Here is a 21,823-nt window from a genome sequence, read left to right as displayed (position 1 = left end):
AGACAGCAATGTCCATCATCTGCCCCGGTGTTAGCTATCATGAGGCCCTTGTTATTCTGAACTTTAACGAATTAGCAACCCACCATGACGAAATATGAGTCACTTTTTCACACAAGTGCAGATGACAACAATCACCGCCTTTACAAGCCATTACCTGCGCCTCACGAATCTACCTATTCATTAAGGCTGGCGCGACCTTTTAACATGCCACGTTTTAAAACCGAGCTTTTTTTTTAGAATAGTTTTATTATCTTTTCATGTCTTAAAGTAACTTATTGGTTAGAGTTTTTGAATTTCGTATTTAACCTTTTTAGCATCTCATCTCTTGTTAGCTTTTTTATTCCTTTCAATTAAGACAGATTAGTTAATGTTTTTGATCTATAATTTAATTTTTGTAACGTAAATACGCAATTCAGTTTTCGAACTGCTATGTATTTACGAATTAATAAACTTCAAACTACAAACTTCAAACTTCAAACAACCGACAACTAAGGGTACACGAACAAAAGGTGGTCTGCCTGTGGTTCCAAGGAAAAGAATGGGAGAAGAATCTTGTTCCTCAGTTCAACCTTATCCTCAAAGTCTTCTCAAAATTTATATACTAGAAAAAACCTGACCACGAGGATGGTTCCACATCATTTATTGTAAGACGATGGGATATTGGAATCTTTGGAGCCCGTTTAATCGTATCAAGATGCATTTCGTTCTGTGTCCAACCTCTCCCGGGTTGTCACTGTTGAAAGACCTCAAAAAGTACGCTGGCTAGAATCCGTGTACCGCGCCCTTTTTAAGGTCTTCCGGTTCAAGTGAAATATTGAAAGAGGTATTTTAAAACAAGTTGTTAAGGATTTCTGTACCATGGATTGCTCTAAAGGTGTATTCAACGTATAGCTTTCGCGTTTGCCCACTGGAATATATATATATATTTTTCATCAGAAACTGCTTTCATATTCGAACTTCTTGATATCAGCACCGATCATATTTTACGACAGAACAGATAATAAGGTTGGTCACATGAAAAAACTAATCTTGCATGACGAATCAACATGGATTTTACCGTGAGGAACGTAGGTCCTAATCAAACTATGTTAATGAGTTATGGTTATCTGTATATCAGTAAGCGTACTTCTGAGGCGTGTTAACCGGAGCGAAAGGTTTTTACAAATACGCGGGGGTATTTGTTGAACGCACAACAAACTAGACACTTCTGGACCCTGTGGTAAATCCTTTTCACTACTCAGTGGTTAGTGACCATCTCATTGCTGTTAATTTGACGGAGAAGTCACCGGTATGTAACAAATTAGTATAAGCACATGGCACGCTGTAGGATTGTATTATCTTTAGACCGGCAAATCCAGCATTTTGAGACTAAGCTTTAATTTGGTCGCGTTTGATGTCGACAGAAAACTTGTCCCACAAACTGACTTCCGTCCGAATTACTTAGCATTAATGCGTTCAACGGGCTAGGCAAAATTGCCAAAATGGGAAGAAACAGCTGAAAGCGAGTTAACTTACAACTTGTTTTAATGTTGATTCGAAGTCTTGGAGCCAATATCTTTCAACAGATCTTAAGATTACAATTTACCGGCCTCGGTCAGTTCACCAAAGAAGTTAATATTTAAAATACTTGGGATGACCGTACTATTTTAAAACCAGTCGGCCTTCAAAGATATTGATCTCGTGTTTGGCAAAACTCGCACGTTTGTTTAGTGTTTGTAATGTATGTACTGGAGGATGCAAAAACATGATAAATTACTTGCACCGGCGAATTCAGTTACAAGCAGATGAAACCTCTACCGATTTGTGAAGCTGCCGATTCATTACTGATCTTCTTAAAACGAAAGACACTAAAACACTAAACATGGTCACTGTTGTTATCAACTTCATAATTCAGTTTGTTACGTCTCGATTTAAAGGTCATTGTTGAAATATTAGGCCTGTCTTTATTAAAAGTTCAGAGCTCGTCAACTGAAAAGAGAAATGCTTTAAGATGATGTATTATTATGTACTAAATATCATCTACGCGACTTTCTGTCACTAGAATTAACGTATTCATTCTTGTCAAGCCGTTAAGTCTAATTTTGGACTAAATGTTCGCAAGGTAAAGCAACGTGCATCTGCAGCCGGTATCAAAACTTAAATACTGACAGAACTGCGTGCATAATTCAGTATTAATGAATTGCACTGAGTGAAATTGATCGATAATATTCGTACATTTGGTGCTTTGGAATGCATTCGCATTTTGAATGTATTCAAATTTTATTCATTGCCTGCGGTACAATTTGGCCCAGACACAAAACTTTCAGGAGCCAAATGTTCCGGCTTAGGGAAATGCAAAGGTTGGCGGTCGATTTTGCATTTCCGACCATCCTTTTTCTTTAGAAATGTCTCAAAAGTTTGGCCTCAGACGTTTGCCCATTAGAGTCGACTGCTTAAGCTTCTTTCAGTGCAGAGAGGGACTAATCATGCCCCAAACAATTTAAAAAAGGAGCGGTAAAGTCAAAATGCCTTTGTTTAAATAAACCGGGTCTATTGTGTTCATTCATTCACGTTAAGTAGTAGACTCGATATTGAATCTTCAAAGGCGCATAATGTTAACCATAAGTATAGATTGGCAAACAAAAACCCATCGATATAGACGCTTTTGCGGCTTGACTTTTTTCAAGGAAAATAAAAACTTATCGGGCATAGGGTAAGTCAATAGTTAACATTTTTTTTGCTCTGTACAATGTTATCTTGGAAATATGTGTATAATTTTGCTGCTTTTTATTGCATGATGTTGTGTTAAATTACTTCTCCGTATAAAAGACAGTGACCTGGAATACAAGATGGGCGTTGAAATCAAGGAGCGAGAGACTTGGTCGTCAAAGTTGGATTTCCTTCTCGCTTTGATGGGTTTTTCCATTGGCCTTGGTAACATATGGAGGTTTCCTTATCTGTGTTTTAAAAATGGTGGAGGTAAGTGCAGAATTATGGACATATGATGAAAAAAAAATTGACTTGTAGTTTTTGAATTGTGGGAGTTAGGAGAATGTCGAGGTCAATGTTCCAGAAATAGTATAGTCGTTGTGACAGAATGCAAATATTCTAATTAATATTCTATATTTTAATAATTATTATTATACATTGTGCTCGTTATCCGTCTTCTCATTGGCTAAGAGTCTACAGCTAATTTTGGAAATCAGCGCAACCTACAGATTAGTTAGTTATCTGCTAGCAGATAACTGACTTATTTGGAGGTGGGGTATGCAATGCATGATTTCCAATAACTTAAAGACAATGTAAAATAATATCCTAACCAATCAAGGTCTCGGTAAGTGTTATCAGCCTCGGCCTTCAGCTCGCCTGATAACACTTACCTCGACCTTGATTAGTTCGGATATCACAAAAACCTCATCCAATAATTGTTTAAAAACGAGCGAAAAAGCTAAAAGAAAGGTCAAATATAGTGAACATTATTTGTATTAAGTACACCGAGCGTCAACAGCCAGGGGCACCCAACGAGAATATAGTTCAAAACCACTTAAATATATAGCATTGTTGAACGTATTTTATTATTTAAAAGGTAGATATAGGCATATTTTTATCCCCTAAAAATTTTTCATCTGTTCGGATTTCCTAGCTGAAAGTCTAGTGATCAGAAAATTATTGGGATCAAAACTTAACTTTTCGGAAATTTCAGCCAGAAAAAGGGTTCCCGAAAATTCTAGGTGACCTTTTTAGGTTAAAAATCCGTTAAAAATGGGCTATTATACCATTTGTTAGATGTTCGAAAATCCCAGGAGAGGCAGGCAAGCAAGAAATTTTACAACAAATGTTCCCAAAAATTCTAGATCTCAAATCGTCTTCCGAACAGATATTTTCCAAAAATTGACGTTGGGTGCCCCTGAATAGCAAATGTAAATGCTTCACGTACGCTCTAGTTGGTTGGCTCGAACGTGAATGACGGCCGAGCAGCCGTTTTAAAGTGGAAGGAGCGTAACACCACACTTTGCTGGTTTGATCACCAGGTGATACAACAAAAAAACCATTTGGTCCGCTGGCTAATGATTTGTGCGGTGTATAATATAATAACTGTTCATCTCAGTGTCTGAGAAAGAGGTCGATATACTGGGGTCATATCTTTGCCTTCATTTCTTGCCTCATTGCTTATCATTCTTGAATCAAGCTTTTAAAATAATTTCTGTTAATACTGAAAGAACATAGCTTAGAGAATTTCGCTTTGAAAAAGTTGAAATTTTAATATGAATGTGTTCCTCATTAACGTTTTTTTCCATTCAGAAACTTTATACTTAATGATGGCAGATATTTTCCTTATATTGCAAAGCACAAAATTGCTCAGGTTAATCAGCTCTTTCAGCTTTTGAATACAGTTCTGTTATTCACGTATATGGCGACGCCATACGAGATGAGCAAAGATTCCCCCAACATTATATAACCCTTTATGGGGTTAGGTTCCGCTCTATGTCAATTAAAACGAACTGACTTGCAGCTCAAAAAGAATGAAATTTTAGCCTAGTAAGTAAAGTAAATTTTTTGCGTAAAAAGAGATTGATTTCATATGAAATCAAGAGAGCAGCCTTAAAGTAGAACTACAGCCAGTAACTCGAAAAAGAGGACATGATTTTTAGGTGTCAGTGACTGTTTATATCAGGTGAGCCAATCCGGCCAGCTAGGCAGGCTCGGCTAGACTGTTCACAGTCCCCTATTTTTTCGTGAGATCGTTTAGATATACCGCGTCTTACCGTCACGGGTATATTGATTTTCAAATGTACCGAGGGGGCGGGCGTCGGGAATTATAGCTCTGGGGGAGGGGGGGAGGAGGGGCGAAAAAAATAGAGAGACTGTAATAAAATCACTGCAGCTCGCGTTCACGGAGCGCGTTGTACCAGCAACGCAGGCGTTTGATTGGTCATTAGGCAATAGATGTTAATTTGCGTTGACAACGGGTCTAATCTAAGTTACCGACATTGACAAGTCGTTGACAAGTCGTCGTTTCCATAAAAACGTACGCTTTCATACCGTAAGGCACATCTTGCGCAAACACACGAAGGATTTTTGGTATTTTGATTAGGAAAATGTTTCCTTGTGCATGTTTGCCGGTTTTATTTAGAGGAATGGCCCAGAAACATTATAAAATCACTGTTTCGCAAGGAGATATTTGTAAACACGCGTAATCGATGCTAAACGTGTTTGGCATGTTTTTCATCACCAGCGGAGTTTCTTAATTAACGAATGGTAAAAGGCATGAAATTCCTGTCTCGCCTCCTGAACGCGAGATGCAGTGATGTTAATATTACAGTCCGTCTATTTTTCTCGCCTCCTCCCAAACCGCCCCCGCCCCCTAACAGAAAGCGCTCGATCTCGATGATCTTACGGAAAAATAGAGGACTGTGAACAGTCTAAGGCTCGGCTCGTGACTTGTCTGTCATATGATGTTCGCTATGTTTATATGAGAAGGGGGACTGGCCTAGCCAGCTTGCCGAGATCTCGGTAAATGGGCATGCAACAAGCCATCCCGGTCAACCAGGCTGGCTCACCACATATAAACAAACTCTCAAAGAGCTATTCTCATGTATCTATGCAAAGCTCTACTTTTCGCCAACGATCAGAGCGATACAAGCCAGCCTTCACACTCTGTTGTCTCCCCTAAAACACTCTCATTTTCATTTAATTTTCAATGCATTTAGCAAGAAAGTAGCAATTGTGAGACACTACGTACTTTAAAATATAACGTTTCCTTCTGAGGACGGGACCGCTATTTTGTCATTGGTCATTCAAAGCACACGAAGCACCCTGTGAGCATAGTCTCGTTTTGTCTTGTTGATCGAGGAGGAGAAAAAGAAGCCCTGCCTGAATCGCGTCAAACCTAAGTCGCCGAAGTCCAAACTTCGTGACCATTCAATTTTGTTTTCTCTCATCAAACCGATTTTTTTTGTGAGTGCGATCATCTGATTATTGATAAACCGATGGTTATAACCAAACCCGTTGTGGCAAGCGCACGGCTATTAGGCCTGGGGTAGAAACTATTTTGGAAATCAGCGCATTCTTAGATATGCAGTGTTTTTCTCGGTTATCATTAGATCCCATCGACCGTAGCCCCTTCAGACACCTCATGAAATTTACACAACTTAGTTGTTTTACCTTTTACTTTTTAGGGTTAAGCACTGCCTTTACTGATTAGGGTTAAGCACTTTTTCGAAACTGGTTAGGTTCTTTTTTCGTGGGTTGGGGTTGATGCTATATATACTTTCACACCAATTTGTTTTTCTTTCAAATTGAAGAGACTTGCTCTTTCATGAACGTTTCCAGCTTGAAATATCATCTAAGTGTGATATAAAGGCAGAAAACAGTTCTACCTTGTGTAAATTTCATAAGGGGAGAAAAGGGCTACAGCCGATGGGATCTAATCCTGACCGTTTTTCTCGACTGGTACTCCGAACACGAGAAACCGAAAGAAAGACTCTGCTTACAGGGTGTAAACGAAGGCGCAGCCGTTCTCAAGGGCGCGGTACCTTCAAAGCAGAAACATACCTTCATTTTTTCCGTTACACTGGGGATCGAGCCATCGACATTCCGCTTTTCAGTCCGGGGCCTGTTTCTCGAAATTCCCGATAACTTTTCCGTCCCGAAAAGCTGTTCTATGTTTGCCGTGTTTGCACTCAAGATCAAAGTTTCAATAATTTTGAAATTGATACTATGAAACTATCAGTTAATGAAGCAAAGTTGACCGGTGTGTGAGCTGGGAACTGTTGTACTATTAAACTGGTTTTCATTTCAAAATTTGCCTTTGGTTATCGTGCCTTTCGAGAAAGGGGCTCCTAGTGCTCTAATCTCTGCCCTAACTAGTCCATGAACTGTGCTAACTTGTGAGTAACTTCATATTTGCAGGTTGCTTTCTCATTCCCTATTTGATTTGTTTGGTCGTGGCTGGTGTACCCGTTTTAGTGATGGAGATTGGTCTGGGACAATACATGAGTCAGGGTGGAATCACGGCTTGGAAAATCTGTCCAATTTTCCAGGGTGAGAACAATGCAAATTAAATCTCGTGAACGAAAAGATTTGCTCGGATAACGAAAAGTAAAAAGTATCTTGAGTTCTTTTTTTTTTTTTTAACAAACCAAGCCGAAAATTATTCCCTGGGAATAATTTATCTTAAATATTTTTACAAATATTCGCTAACCGAGCCTTTAATGGCTTGTTCACATGCCAAGCACTTCAATGTAAGGCTAGCTGTCCTCTAATATCACCTGGATGGATCAGATTGACTATGCTTAGACAAGAACAATTCAGTAGTGGTGGTCTTTAAACAGAATTGCAAATTCGTCTTTACGTTTTTGTGTGCCTCCTTTTCTAAATTTTTTTTAATTATGTCGACATTGGTTGGAGGAACAAGGACAATGCTGTGCTCGAGAACAATTTAAATTTTCTATAAAACAAGCTGCTAAAATTATATTAATACCGTTCTTTCCTTTCATCCCGGCTACCGATGAGCTCGAAGCTTTAGACTGTCTTTACCAGTCCAGCACAAGGTTTACCGCTACTGTTATGAGATCTCTACCCACGGTACCAATCACAATCAGTTAAAGATTATTAATCAATTTAGCTTTTAGGTTTAACAATCTTTTGATGGCTTTTTATCGTTTGTTTTGTCATTTTTTTATTGTTAATGTTTAAAGCCGTGACTGTAAAAAAGATTGAATTGTTATTTGTTACCATCGTTGATTCTGTCTTATTTTGAATTGTAAGATTTTCCAGGACCTCTTTGAAAATCACATTAACGAATTAGCCTCTTGGTTAAACATTAATTAACATTAATGAATTATTATTACTATTATTATAATTATGATTTTTATTACCATTAGGAACACATTTATATAGTTATGAGAGTTTGGTACTGACATACCCGCACATGTTACCGTGGTTATACTCTTAACAAACGCACTACTTAACCATACTATATGCTACCTTTTGATTTTTGAATTGTTATAGTTATATCAACAAACACGTCAAATTAACTTACTAATTATAAAGTTTTTTTTTTCTCTTATCAGGAATCGGCTATGCCGGTATACTTGTGATGCAGTACATCAACATTTACTACACCGTGATTCTTGGCTGGGCTTTATTTTACATGTTTGCTTCATTCCAGTCGACTCTTCCATGGTCTCGATGTGGTAATGAGTGGAACACGCCAAACTGTGTGGATTACACTAGTGAAAGTCAACCCGCAACTGAAATAAATGACACCATTAAGAACCTCACCATTCTTGCCAACCAAACCATTGCAAATGGTTCAAAAACAATATCAGCAAGCCAGGAATACTGGGAGTAAGCGAAGTCAATTATTAAACTGTTTGTAATGACAAAGTATGGCTGGTGCCACATATATATAAAGTTTGTAGTATTAGGAGTCAAACATTTCTTTCTTGACATATACAGATGTCTATCAAGTTCTTGTCATGTTGTTGACTCCGTTTTGAGTACTTCTGATTAACGTTCGATTTTCAGCAGACCATTTGTGACAGGGAAAACCTGCAATTAGCATTATTTAATTTATTTATTGTGATTTGTTTTACCTGACCAAGAAAGCTGTCATTCAGGGTATCTCTCTCCAGCTAGTCGATTTCCGAACCTGCTCTCAGAGGCTTGTTAGCTGCGCCGGTATCGCAGAGGTCAAAGGTTCGAATCCTGTACAAGCGTGAATCCTTCCAGGTTTTTTTTTCGAAACTGCAAAAATTATTTTAAATCTTTTCTTTCTCTCAGGAACAGAGTGTTACGCGTTTCTAATGGTTTAGACGAACCAGGACCAGTGAACTGGGATCTAGCCTTATGCCTGTTGTTGGCCTGGATTATCTGCTATCTATGCGTTTGTAAAGGGGTCAAGTCAAGTGGAAAGGTGAGCAAGCAGTCACAAGGCTGCAAACTTGCTGCCCGGTGGATGGAATAAGAATGCAATGGACCCCTCTTTGGTTTTCATTTCAACGCAACATTACTGATGTTTCAACGTACGGTTTCTGCAAGTGCATTCTCCTGTTTTTCTGAACTAAAGTACTATGTCTCTGTGTTTGTCAATATTTTTTCAAAAATGGTCATATTTGCGAACCGCTGACTTCAAACCGAGGGTAGTCCGACTGAGGGGGTGCGGGAGGCACAAGGTTGAATTTGCACGTTTGTAAGTAACATCTATAACATTAAAGAACTGAAATTTTCTTATGAGGATACATGACAAGGTTTTAACAGTAATATAGGACTTTGGAATTCTCATAAGTTGCCAGAAAGTTGCTCCAAATAGCAAAAGTTGCAAAACGTTGCTAAGCAACTTCTGACTGAGGTCGACTCCAGGACTTTAAGACTCTTGAGGTTGGCCTTGCCGTTGCCTTTTTTTCTCGTAGACAAGAATCTCACTCTTAGTTAATGACCTCGTTCTGTTTTGCAGGTTGTGTACTTTACTGCAACAGCTCCATATGTTTTACTGACAATAATCTTGATCCGAGGCGTTACCCTGCCAGGAGCTGGTGAGGGAATAAAGTTTTATCTCACACCTGACCTTTCAAGGCTCAAGGATGGCCAGGTAACTACCTTCAATGTTATTGGTTTGAACCGATTGAATGAGCATTTCGTTTTCTTCAATGTGATCGTTTGCATCTTGGGGCTCCAGAATAGACCTTTTTAGCTTGCATGTTTTGTTTTCCCATTTCAGACAACATAATGGTACCCCAGAGAACTGTTTCTTTCAAATGTCGTCATATGCACGTGCATGCACGTGCATATGTATGCGTAATCAATGAAAAGACAAAAGGAAAATTCCCTGGAGAGCACCACGCGGTCTGAATTGGGAAAACAAAACATGCAAGTTAAAAAGGTCTATTATGGCTATGAACTATGAGTTTTAGAAAAAAATCGGAATTAGCCATCGTAAGTTGAAAGATGTCGACGAGATCCCTCATATGTAACGAGAAGGCGTTACCATCCTTTTAGATAAGAAAGAGAAACGCAAATTCTCTACTTATGTATAAGCCATAAAACGTGTTTGGGGGCACCTATTGCTATGATGGTACTAAAATGGGCAAGGCCAAGAATGCTGCTTGTTCGCTTCTGTTACCCCCGATCGCCAATCTTAACCTTTTAAAGATGACTTTTCTACTAGGTTTCTCTCAATGTTTTCCCTTTAAGTGAGACTCGCGAGTTTGACGAATATAGCACTTTTGTAACCTGCTTGCTTGTCAGGTCTGGATTGATGCTGGTACTCAAGTATTTTTCTCGTATTCCATTGGAATGGGAAGCATGACAGCATTAGGAAGCTACAACAAGTTCAAGAACAACTTCTACAGGTACACAAGTACTTCGTAACAATAAAGCATACGCACGAGTACTACTTTTACTTTTTTCGGGTTAATTTGCCATAGCCCCATTCGATATATTAAAATTCTAACATGACTCCGAGGCTTTCTGGTCATTTTTCTGTATTTGGTTTGGTTTTCTTTGTGCTCAAGTTTCTTCTAGGAATTGTGAGACAAACGAGTCGAGACGACGGAGTCATCTCCATTCTATGTTTCACTCGTTTCACTGTTAAGATGAACTCAACAAATTGGCCTGCTCCCAATGTATGAGTTCTCATAACTCAGTTGGTAGAGCACTGCAGCGCTAACGCAGCGGCCACGAGTTCGAATCCCGCTGAACCTTCAGTGAATCTAAACAACCGTGTTTCCCCCGGCGCTGTACCATAGGGGAAGATCAAAGAAAACAAACTTGTTAACTTAGGGTCTGTTTTCATGAAGGTGCCTGACCTCAGATAGGTGAGGTAACGTGTGGCGGGTCATCTCACCTATCATGTAAACGTGATCAAATTAAAATGAGAGATTATATGGACAGGCGGGTTACCCCACCTAAGCGGGTTACCTCACCTACCTAGGGTCCCCCACCTCCATGTAAACAAGCCCTCAGAGGTCCTTTTCGGGTAAGTCTGGTTGGAAGCATGTTTTTCGTTTATTTCCGTTAAATATCTAGCCAAGATTTCATTTAATCAAAAAATGACTCCATTAAGTTGGAGGTCCTTGGTTTAATCGTTTTTGCAGAAATTTAAGACGATTTTTCGTTTTTTTTTTAATTTACAAAAAATTAAGGGTGGACGTTTAAAATGTTGGAAAAGTAAAAGATATTGGAGTTTAGGGTTGTTAAAAATTAAAATAAGATGTGAATAAATAGTAGACAAATATCAGATAGTTTGTATAGCTTTCCTACCCTCATTTAATTCCTCCCAAATCAACATCATTTCCCATAAAAAACAACGATCAGGCTCCCTTAAGGTCTGTTTCTTCTTACAAGGGGACTATGCTATTGGCAAATGGTATTTCAGCAGAGTACTCCTCAGTTGGCTTCTGACACTCTAAAGACTGTGTTTCGCTCTTGTGTAGGGATTCCATAATCTTCGCGGTTTTCAATAGCGGAACAAGTTTCTATGGAGGCTTTCTGATCTTCTCTGTGTTGGGATTTATGGCCAAGAAACAAGGAGTAGATATAGAAGACGTTGCCAAGTCAGGTGAGAAAATGTTTCAAGGTAAACAAAGTTAAAAGGCTCCATTGACAGTTCCATGTCTTTCTTTCCCTCTATAGGCCCTGGCCTTGCTTTTATAGTTTATCCTGAAGCAGTTGCCCAGATGCCATTAGCTCCACTGTGGTCCGTGTTGTTTTTCTTCACGTTGCTGTTGCTTGGTATGGATAGCGAGGTAAAAGACTTAACAAAGCCGGTTTTAGCTGTATTAAAGTACATAAATTTTGTAACGGCTGTGTATGTATTTGTTTGAGGGACGCCTGTTAAAACCCCGCTATAATGAGACTGGGACTTATTGAACTACTATCTGGAAGAGGGTTTGAAAAACACCGAAAAGTTACCTGATCGCAGAACACCTATAAGTGGGAAGGTTCATAATTTTAGTCCTTACAACGATGATCACGTCATTGAACTATGATTTTTTTTAACAAAATCAGTCGGCCTTATCTCCTTCATACTTCTTTTATTGGTCAAATCGAGGGGACCTAAAAACCTAACAGAGCTGTTCGAAAAGAATAGGGAAGTCTCCCCGCTGGTGTGATCTAACTTGCACATATCATTCATATCATGGGCTGGGTTGGGTTACAGTGAGTTCATAAATTGACTGAAAGCGGTTGGTAGTGGCGCCCTTGACGTCCGAGATTAAGACATGTTAATGACATAATGTTAATAGGACGCGTCTGTTTTTCTCTAATCTATTTCATTTCATTTCTTTTATTAGAAATACCTATTAACGTCTCACTTTTTCAGTTTGTAGCGATAGAGGGCGTGGTGACGGCCGTGGTTGACTTGTTTCCTCGCTTCTTAAGACGCGGTTACCGCAAGGAACTCTTTACAGCTTTTGTATGCATAATCTGGTTCCTTATTGGTCTCTCCATGGTTACTGAGGTAAGTATTTTGACTTATAGCGATAGTCTCCTTTGTCAAATATTGACCTCTGCAGTTTTAGAACAATGTGCAGAAGCAGGTTACCAGCAAATCATTGTAAAAAAAAAATAATAAAAAAATTAGTAAATTGCTTTTTTACCCACGAAGCTCTTAAGAGTTCATATGAACTCGTTTAAACGTGTCTGTGCGTTTCTGGTCTAATTGGAATTTGGAAGTGTTGGTGTTTGAGGAGAGGGAAGATCTTATCTACTAAAGATCGATCCTATCAGCCTTCGTGTTACGAAGTCCATCGCTATAAAAGAGCGTTTTCACTTACATGGCCAGCATCTATGCTAATTTAGTGGGTAAACTCATCGGTAACGTTTACAATATTAAAATTTATGCATTAAATTAGTCCTTGTTTTGATTTTGTATAGATATTAAATGACCAAACATGTTGAATTATTTTATCAGGGTGGAATGTACGTGTTCCAGTTATTTGACGCATACTCAGGAAGTGGTTCAGTTCTTTTATTGGTGGTAACCTGTGAATGTTTAGCCATTGGATGGGTTTATGGTAAAGTGAATGGCTCAATTTAGATATCTGGGAAACTGCCCACCTACCCCTCCCCTAAGCTAACATTAACACTCACTTCTCACTTAGGGCAAAATGATGGCTTAGGGGAGGGGTAGGTAGGCAGTTTCCCGGAAACCTAAATTGATCCTGTTCAACCATCTCAGTACTAAAATATTTATTTCAAATAGAAATCAACAAAACAGAGAGAGAAAAGGGCTGCAAAAAATTTCCTTTTCATCCTTGAAAAAAATGAAAGTCTAGCAACGTTCGGTTGTGCTGGTTTTAATCTTGATAAATTCAAATGAAAATCATATTTCTTTCATTTTCTACTTGGTGATCTGACAAAACCATAACTAGTACAAATCATGTTATTCACAAGCAAGACCTTCTAGACAGGTTTCTTTTCTCAGTTTTTGTACGAAGAGGAATGGTCAGCATTACGGAGCGACTGTTCGAACCAGGACACTTGGAAGAAGATTATCCAATCACAGTGTTTTATTGAAAACAAACGATTCTCACGGTTTTTTTGCTAACGAACCAAAAACATAAATTTCAAGCCTGTTTCCTGCGACGTCAGGTATTTTCAAACGAGTTGAACCTTGAATTTTACTGGTCCTTTTGCAAAAAAAAAAAAAACTTGAGAATCTTTCTTTTGTTTCAAAAAGCATTGTGATTGGGTAATTTTCATCTAATTGCCCCGGTTCGAGTTGTCACACTGTAAATATATACCGTGTGCCTGTATGGGTAGTAGGGAAGGTAATATTGTATTGAAAAATTTCACAAGGAAAACTCATCACCCAAGGAAAAACCCATCCAAGCAACTTAGTACATCACGGCCTAGTTTAAGTTCTCCCCAGAGTCAAATACTTAATCACTCTCGTTTATCCCATTTTTTAATGAATACTGTTGCTTTAATGCTTTTTACTTGAAGTTTCATTACTTTAACCGGATTTAACGGAAACTGGCATGAACCAGCCCCTGAAAGTTGAATGAATGATATTCATCATTGTGTTTTTTTTAATTCTTTTAATTAACAGGCCGACGCCGTTTCTATGACAACTTTGAAAGCATGCTTGGATTTCGTATCAATCCCTGGATTGGCTGGTGTTGGTGTTTTCTTGCACCGATATTTTGCATGGTAAGAGTGCCATCGCCATTCAGAATTAAACGTATGCCGTGTGCCTGTATAAACATAACACCCAACTATTTAACTTCCCAATGGAGAAGACGGGCTACGTATTTTACGACACTCTTCGCAAAGCAAGCTTATCAGTTGCCTGGAAACCAACAATGCGATGACGTCAAGGCGAATACCAACCAAACTCGATAGAGTTTTAGCAAAGAGATTCACAGGCGGTGCACCTACGAGCTTCGCGCTTGACCAGATTAGAGGCTTCGCGCCTCGCTCCCCTCATTATTGTTATTATTATTATTATTATCACTATAAAAAGGTCGCCACTTTATTCTACCATTTTTTATACTTAGCAATAGTGGGGATTTTTCGTGATGATGAGGAAAACATTGTTGGTTCTTTTGTGTGTTTTGGCATGGTTATTGTTCAGAGTCTTTCAGTCTTTTGCATTCTGAGCTCATTTGATGATCGCATGCAGGTCCGCAATACCAAGAAACAAACCAAAATGGCCCTAATCATTCCAAAATCGGAGAAAATACTGATTTAAATCGATCTCGAGTGGAAATATCAATAAAACTGAAAAAATAATTTATTTAATCAGTATAATTAAGAGAAGAGTGTTGCGTAGTTGAGAATAAAGACTATCTGTGCTCAATTTCTTTTTTATTACCTCGTAGTTCATCTTCCTCTTCAACCTTGTGACCTATTCTCCACTTTCGTACGGAAGCTACAAATATCCAGGCTGGGGACAGGCGATTGGATGGATTCTCACTGCGTCTTCGTTGTCTTTAATTCCAGCTGTCCTCATATACAAACTCCTGAATACCACTGGAACTATCAGGGAGGTAACAACAAACAAACTAAACTTAATCAAAGATATTTATATTTGTTTTTCAGTTGTCAAACTTGGTGCTTTGTAAGAAATGCTGGAATCTCTTGGGGCCAACTGTAGTGTGCCAATAGCTTTTATTTTCATATGAGCTCGGTTTCATTTGTTGTTTGAGCAGGGGGAATATATGACATAATAATCCACAAATACATGTAGGCTATCTGAAAAGCTTTGATTGTTTGAAGGGAAGCGCGGGGCTAACGAACGCACGAATATGCGAAAGTAGCAAGTCATATCATTAGTGGCATATTAATGCTAAACCCCTTGCAATTAAATGTATATCCCCCGGGCATTTTAATTTTTTGTTCATATGATTAACTTTTTATTCAAGTCCTTTTAAACGCGAAGCTATAAGTCAGGTTTAATTGTTGTGAATTCGAACAATATTCGCTCGTTCGTCCTGTTTTCGAAGGCAAACTTGTTATTGACTAGAGATGAATATTCAACATTGCCAGAATACGTTTTTTAAAACTGCAAACCTGTATGCTGCTGTTATTTCTTGGTAAAATATTGGGCTCTTTCAGCCAGTTACCCTAAACACATTCCAGGACCCGTTGACTTCTTTGAATTTTGCATTGTACTTATAGCCGCGATACCCCACCCAGATTTTTTTAGGCAAATAAATCGGTCAAACAATCTTCTGTGTGCAAACTGAAATTGCAGCTGGTGGCTCCCTTCTCTTGATAACTAATAGAATGTAATGGTTATGAAGCCTGTGAGACTATTTTGTTATTTGTTTTCGTGGACTTGACGATGCATGACGTTCAACAGCATTCCTATCATTTTTATCTTTATTGACCAGTAAAATAAAGTCACAATTCAGTCACAATTTTTGAACAGAAAACAAAGAACTTTGTTTGGTCAGGGAGCTCCCTACATAAAGTGCAGCAAATTTCTTTTTAACATGGACGTTCAACGCCTTTCATAACCAGTCTCTTCTACTAACTTTGCCCTCTTCCTCAAGGGGGGGCTACTCCGGATTTCAAGTGACAGGGATGATCGAAGGATGTTTGTGGGTTTGACATTTTCGATTTCGGGAATTATTTGGGTAGGAAAATTTTGGCAAGTAGTTTTTTGGGCAGCTTGATTTCAGTAGGAATTTTTTTGGGTTTTCAAAACAATCTGAAGATTCATGATAGTTCCCGCGTATCCTGTCCACGTAAGTTCTTCTGGAAATTTTTATGGCTCGGAAATTCGGCGTGGGATTTTTGGGGGGTTTAATTTTGGCCCTGGGATTTTTTTGGGTTTTGATTTTTGCAACCATTCGATCATCCCTGTCACTTGAAATCAGGGGTATCGGTCCCGGCTCCGGCCCCGGCCCCGGCCCTCTTCAACTGCCTCAAAAAACGTAATACCTTTCAGACGGATTTCACGAGGGATCCAAAAATGCAGTAGCTCTTCACCTGTTTTTTTTTTTTTTTGCTTTTCAACATTCTGTGTTAACATTAGCCGCGTTTACAAGGCTTCAAGCTTTTTAAAGTGATTATCCGAGGAAGACGGGAAGCAATTTCTTTTGTTATGGCGCAACACGCTCTTTTCTACAGGAATATTTTCATTTCTTACACAGAAAATGCATAAAAGGCAGTTCAAGGAATAAAATGTATTTTGACTCCATTTTAAAGGGCGTTTTTTGTGTTTTAATTTCGACCAACTATAAGAGTTGCAAACAACAGCCAAGCATAGTTCACTATTTTTCAAGTTACTCACATAGGATTTCTGTGTTACTTAGACTCAGAGTTAGACGAATTTTGTTATAAGGAAGCTGGTTAGAAAACAAGGAATTTAAGTATACATGCTGATTTCGCCGGTAAAACTTAATGCCTGAACAAATCAGAAACGTCGTAGAGAAAACTGTCAAGTTGGCACCTTTTTGTGTTCCTAAGTGTTCATTGAATTTGGTTCTTTCCTCCTCATCTGGACAATCACTTAATCATCTCATTTTCTAACGCTGCGTTTCAAATTGGTTGTTTGTAGTCATGCATAAAACAGCAACGTTGAGTGATTCTGAATCACTGCGTCTTCTTACACATTACAGACAGCAGAACTGAACCTTCCATTAGCAAGTGGGTTTATTTGCCGTAACTGTTAGGTTAATAACACTGTTAAATTCATAAAATGATAACTGAGGGGAAAAGAAGTAATTAACGCATGAAAATTATGCGTTATTTGCGCATGCCACGAAAAACTTCAGTGAGCCAATCAGCTCCAAGAATTTAGCACAAAGCACTATTCATCATGATTAATTACACGCTTTTGTGTTGCAGCGCTTGAGAAAGTTGATAACCCCCGATATTGACGAGAAAAGAGGCGAGGAAGTTCAACTGAATGGCGAAATAGAAGAGAAGGCATCGAATGACAATGTTAAACTTTTCACGAGTTTGTAGGCCATTCAAAATTTTAAAAGCCGATAACACAGTGGGCCAGTTTGTTTTAACCTTCACCGTAGAAAGATAAAAAGACACATGAGCAACACTAATGACTTGTGTATTCCAGGTTTGGAGTGTAAAAACACTCACGATTATCTTGGGGGTGAATTTCTCGTGTCTTGTATCAAAATATTTCATTCTTTTAAAAGTAAGGTAAATGATAATGTTAGTGGTTTTGTTGCAATTTTAAAGGAGTTTATTTCTGAAAGAAATAAATAAGTTTATCCTCAATGTGACTGAGTGATAAATATTACGTTTCTCTGGTTACCAGTGAGGGGGCGTAACTGCCATCCGGGACATTATCATGGAAATTAGTTCTTAAGACATGAACGCGAGGCACGAAGCCTCTCTGCTAAAGAAATTCAAGAAAACGTTTTCTCTCCCGAAAGCTCTACTTAACTCCAGTGGAAGGCGTGTGTGCTCTCACACCTTAATTTGCTGGAAACAACATTCTTGTGTATCTGGGTTTCCTAGCTTTATATGCTGTAACTGAATAAACCGTGAAAACTCCTCTAGTGGCCAAATTCATCACGTAATATGGACTTGTCAATATTTTGTTTCCTTTCGAACAGAGCTCACCCAAAGCAGGACCTCTCCATTCCAACATCAAAAAATTGATTTAACATGTGAATGAATATGAAGCAAGAATCATATCATATGATTCTTACTTACAATTTGAAAAATACTCAATGAAACATTAACTTATTCAATTATTATGAAATAATTATCAAATCTTTTAGTATCTTGCATTGTTTGTTTAATTGTGTTCTACCAGCCATTTACTTTTCATGTTTTTTCCACGCTGTCTTCTATATCCTTAAGTGATTACTATTCTCACCAGAAGTCTTTTTTTGATTCTTGTCTTTTTATAAAGTTTATGTTATTTCACGAAACTTCAATTTTCATGTTAGTGAATTTTATTGCGGACCTCTCTTTCTCTTCATTTTTGGGTGACAAACGGCAAATCATAATTATGAACAACAACAACAAAAAAAGGAATGAATGAACGTGTTATATTTTTCAATGACAGTTCTCTTGGAAAGTTGCCCTTGCTCGCTTTTGGTTTTTCCACTTTGACTGAACAAGACGTTAATTTACGGTTACTTGAAGGAAAACTTGTACAAGTCGTAAAGTCGTATGTGGTTATTTTGGTTGTAGTTATTCGTTTAATTCAAAGGAAAAACCATCCGCACTCAGGATTCGAAGAGAACGCTCGGTTACCAAGTGTTAGCGAATGCGGATCGACTTCTGAATCAAAACAAAGCGTGTTTCTAGGCTTTCCTACGAGAAATGTACGGGAAGAATTGACCAGAAACGAGACAAACGTCTACTTCAATGGAAGTAATTCAACGTTTTTAAACAAAAATTCAACCTTTATTAAGTCGAAACCCTTGTTTCCTAAAGTCCATGGTTAAACCTATCGTGATACGCCAAGAGCTGGTGATCAATAAAGCAAAGTTCGAAATGTAGACGAGCTTCACGTGACCCCACCTATCCAAAAACCCGTAGAAACCTTTCGTACACTGCAACTTACAATCCACCATTTTCATGGGTGACGACAGGTAGTGACAGATGGAAAACCAACCATATATTTAGATTTAGGCAAAGGTAAAGTCGAAGTTTTCGTTGATAAATTTATAATTTACTTCAATCCATGATCTTGTAAACATTGCAAAGAAATCCACTTGGAGTTGAGCCTGCGATCAGTTGAAAACTAGTAACTTGTCAGCGGATACCTGACCTAAAAAAAACACGTAATGTCGATGGGTCGACAACTGAGCCCGCGATATGGTCATACAGTATAACACTGGTTAGCGGATACACTATTTTGACAGCTGTCAATAGACCACGACATGGATGTGCAATACTCTGGTTGCAGGCTCCCACACTAGCTAGAAAGTGTGAGATTTCACCATGGCTTCCCTATGGTGCGGACGGACAGACGTACGGTCACATGACTACCAAAATTTCTGGGATGGATAGATAATCAAATTTTCTCAGCTATGGAGCTTCGCTTGCGTGCAACTCCGCTAAAAAAATGTCACTCTGTATGGCTACGATTTAGATGAATTAAATAAGCGCCACTTTTCGGCCGCAGAGCCAAAGCTTGAGACAAAACTAAAAGAGTTTCTCGATTTGCCACAGACTAAGTTCGTCAAGACGTACGAAATTGTGGAATACTCTCACGTAGTCTTTCCACATCAATACAGGCCAAAAAGCCTTTCGCTTTCTGCTGACAAACATGTCTCAACATTTCGGCTCCTCGCAGCCACTGGTTAAGTTAATGATGGCGTTAACCGCTTCAAATCTACGGTTTAACGAGCAGAAGTAATCAACACCCCAACTAAAAATTATTTTCACCTTCAAGTGTTACGCAACCGGATACAATGACATACTTAGATCATGAATCCTTGAAGAGCTTGAACTAGCGAGGTGTTACCTAAATGGGTACCTGGCTGAGTGGCTATAATGTGGATGTTACTCGATTTTTATAAAACTTTATAAAATAACTGAGATAGTACGCGTGATCTGATTGGTCAAAAACCTATGGTTTATTATACCGGTAAACCCATAGAAAAAGGCATCCGGACCACGAGCCATAAACAAAACCGGCTATTGATCTGCAAACGATTTTAGAAAGGCTAAAAAAAAGAACAAGTTACTTACCTATCCCTTCTTAATATTAAAAGCGTTGGTTTTCACATTTTATTACTGAGCGTCACAATTCGCTACTGCCATAGCTTTAGAAGTTATAAAGTACAAAGCTGGAAAACAGTTTACATTTCACGACGATGCCAAATCGCAGAGAAAGACAACAACTGTGTGAATTTCTGGTGTACAAAGTCTCTAGGAAAACTTAACAATGTGCCAACCAGCAACAAAACGGATAGTTTTAGCATTCTTGATTTATTTTATTTCAAAATTAAATTCCTTAATCAAAGAAATTGTTTCAAAAAGAGATCTCTGATCAAGATATGGTACAAAATCGGCCGCTGGAGGTTGTAAACAAGCTGCCAACGATGATGAAAGATGTCAGAGTTTCGGGCTAGTTTTTTTCCAACATTTGCACAAATTATTCGATGATATCGATGCCATGACCTACCTCACACCACCTGACTTCACAAATCGACAAATATTAACGCCAATATGTGGCTACGGCAAAGAAACCTTTCTCCACCACTGACATATTTCCATCGGTCGCTGTACGTGCATATAAAGTTACATGCGACAACTTCGCAAATGCAGCCACGTCGTTACCGCAGCAATTCTTGATCATAATAAAGTCCAGGAAACAGATCTTAAACCACTGCGGCTTGTAAAAAGTGAATGAAGTCCTCCATTACAATAGCTGCCAGTTTCCTCTGTAAGCACGAAATTCTTACGGATCGACTCAACAAAATACAGCTGCGTACAGTCTGATGTTCAATCAATTTCTACTTCTGTAGTAAACAAACCATGAACGTATTCTTTCATTGTACGTTCGCATGAATATGTGTTGACTTTTCCTGTAAAACAGCTTTCATAAGTTATCATGTAATGAGTGCAAAAACTCGTGTTTTGAAGTGCTGCTGTTTGTTGTTTGACTGAACTGAGTTTTGAGAAAGTTTAGCGCTATTAAATCGTGAGTCGTGATTGGCTTATGATGACTTTAGAGAGAAGACATGACTTGATCACGGTACTACAATCATATTTTTTACCTAAAAGACTCCATTTTAATAAAAGTTATTTTATAAAAGCAATAGACGACACTTTCTATGGGTTTACCGGCGTGATAACCCACTTGGGATGTTGGGAGAACACTCGAAAAGCTTGTAAATCACTCGCCTTCGGCTCGTGATTTACAAGCTTTTCTCGTGTTCTCCCAACATCCCAAGTGGGTTATCACGCCGGTAAACCCATAGAAAGTGTCGTCTATTGCTTAAATAATTAATGTGGGAAGCCCGCACAGTTTGATCCTCGGCAACTTTTTCTGCTATCGATCACCCTTCAAACTCACTAGTGTTATTTTATTCCCCGCAAAACAGGCCACGGGGACAGAGGAACGCCAAAGGACAGTTCATGGTCCATCGGGTGAAAGCCGTGTTCCTTTTGAAACAAGTTCCATTTGTTCCTCTCTCGCCATAATCCAAGGAAGCGGCACAGATATCGCCGTGAATAGCTCGCCTGGCGCTTTGCTGATGAATCCTCTTGAAAACTTCTAAATGGAAAACGCATTTCCACCGGGAAAGTTTCCGGGTCAACCGGAAAACAGGACTACCTTTCAAAGTTTCCCTTATTACCAGGAATTTTCCAGTGGAACGCCCGAAAATATGTGTTTCCATTACACCACAACCAAAATTTCCATAATTTCTTCGTAAACGGAAAGCACCCCTGCTAC

The 21,823-nt window shown here is 38.7% G+C and overlaps 1 protein-coding gene across 1 annotated transcript; it reads left to right on the top strand.

Annotated features, from left to right (window-relative positions):
- Positions 1-1,003: 1,003 nt before the first annotated feature.
- LOC140930758 (sodium- and chloride-dependent taurine transporter-like) lies at positions 1,004-17,676 on the top strand. Its single transcript, XM_073380470.1, has 14 exons — positions 1,004-1,288; positions 2,809-2,958; positions 6,892-7,023; positions 8,055-8,331; positions 8,767-8,899; positions 9,440-9,574; positions 10,231-10,334; positions 11,418-11,542; positions 11,617-11,729; positions 12,305-12,442; positions 12,896-12,998; positions 14,036-14,136; positions 14,808-14,975; positions 17,284-17,676. Exons 2-14 carry the CDS (start codon positions 2,829-2,831, stop codon positions 17,401-17,403), a joined length of 1,779 nt encoding a protein of 592 aa, XP_073236571.1. The 5' UTR covers positions 1,004-1,288; positions 2,809-2,828; the 3' UTR covers positions 17,404-17,676.
- Positions 17,677-21,823: the final 4,147 nt, after the last annotated feature.

Source organism: Porites lutea, chromosome 3, assembly GCF_958299795.1.
Source record: "Porites lutea chromosome 3, jaPorLute2.1, whole genome shotgun sequence".
Lineage (NCBI taxonomy): Eukaryota > Metazoa > Cnidaria > Anthozoa > Scleractinia > Poritidae > Porites > Porites lutea.
The sequence above is the reverse complement of the archived record's forward strand: the minus strand, read 5'-3'. Positions and strand labels throughout refer to the sequence as shown.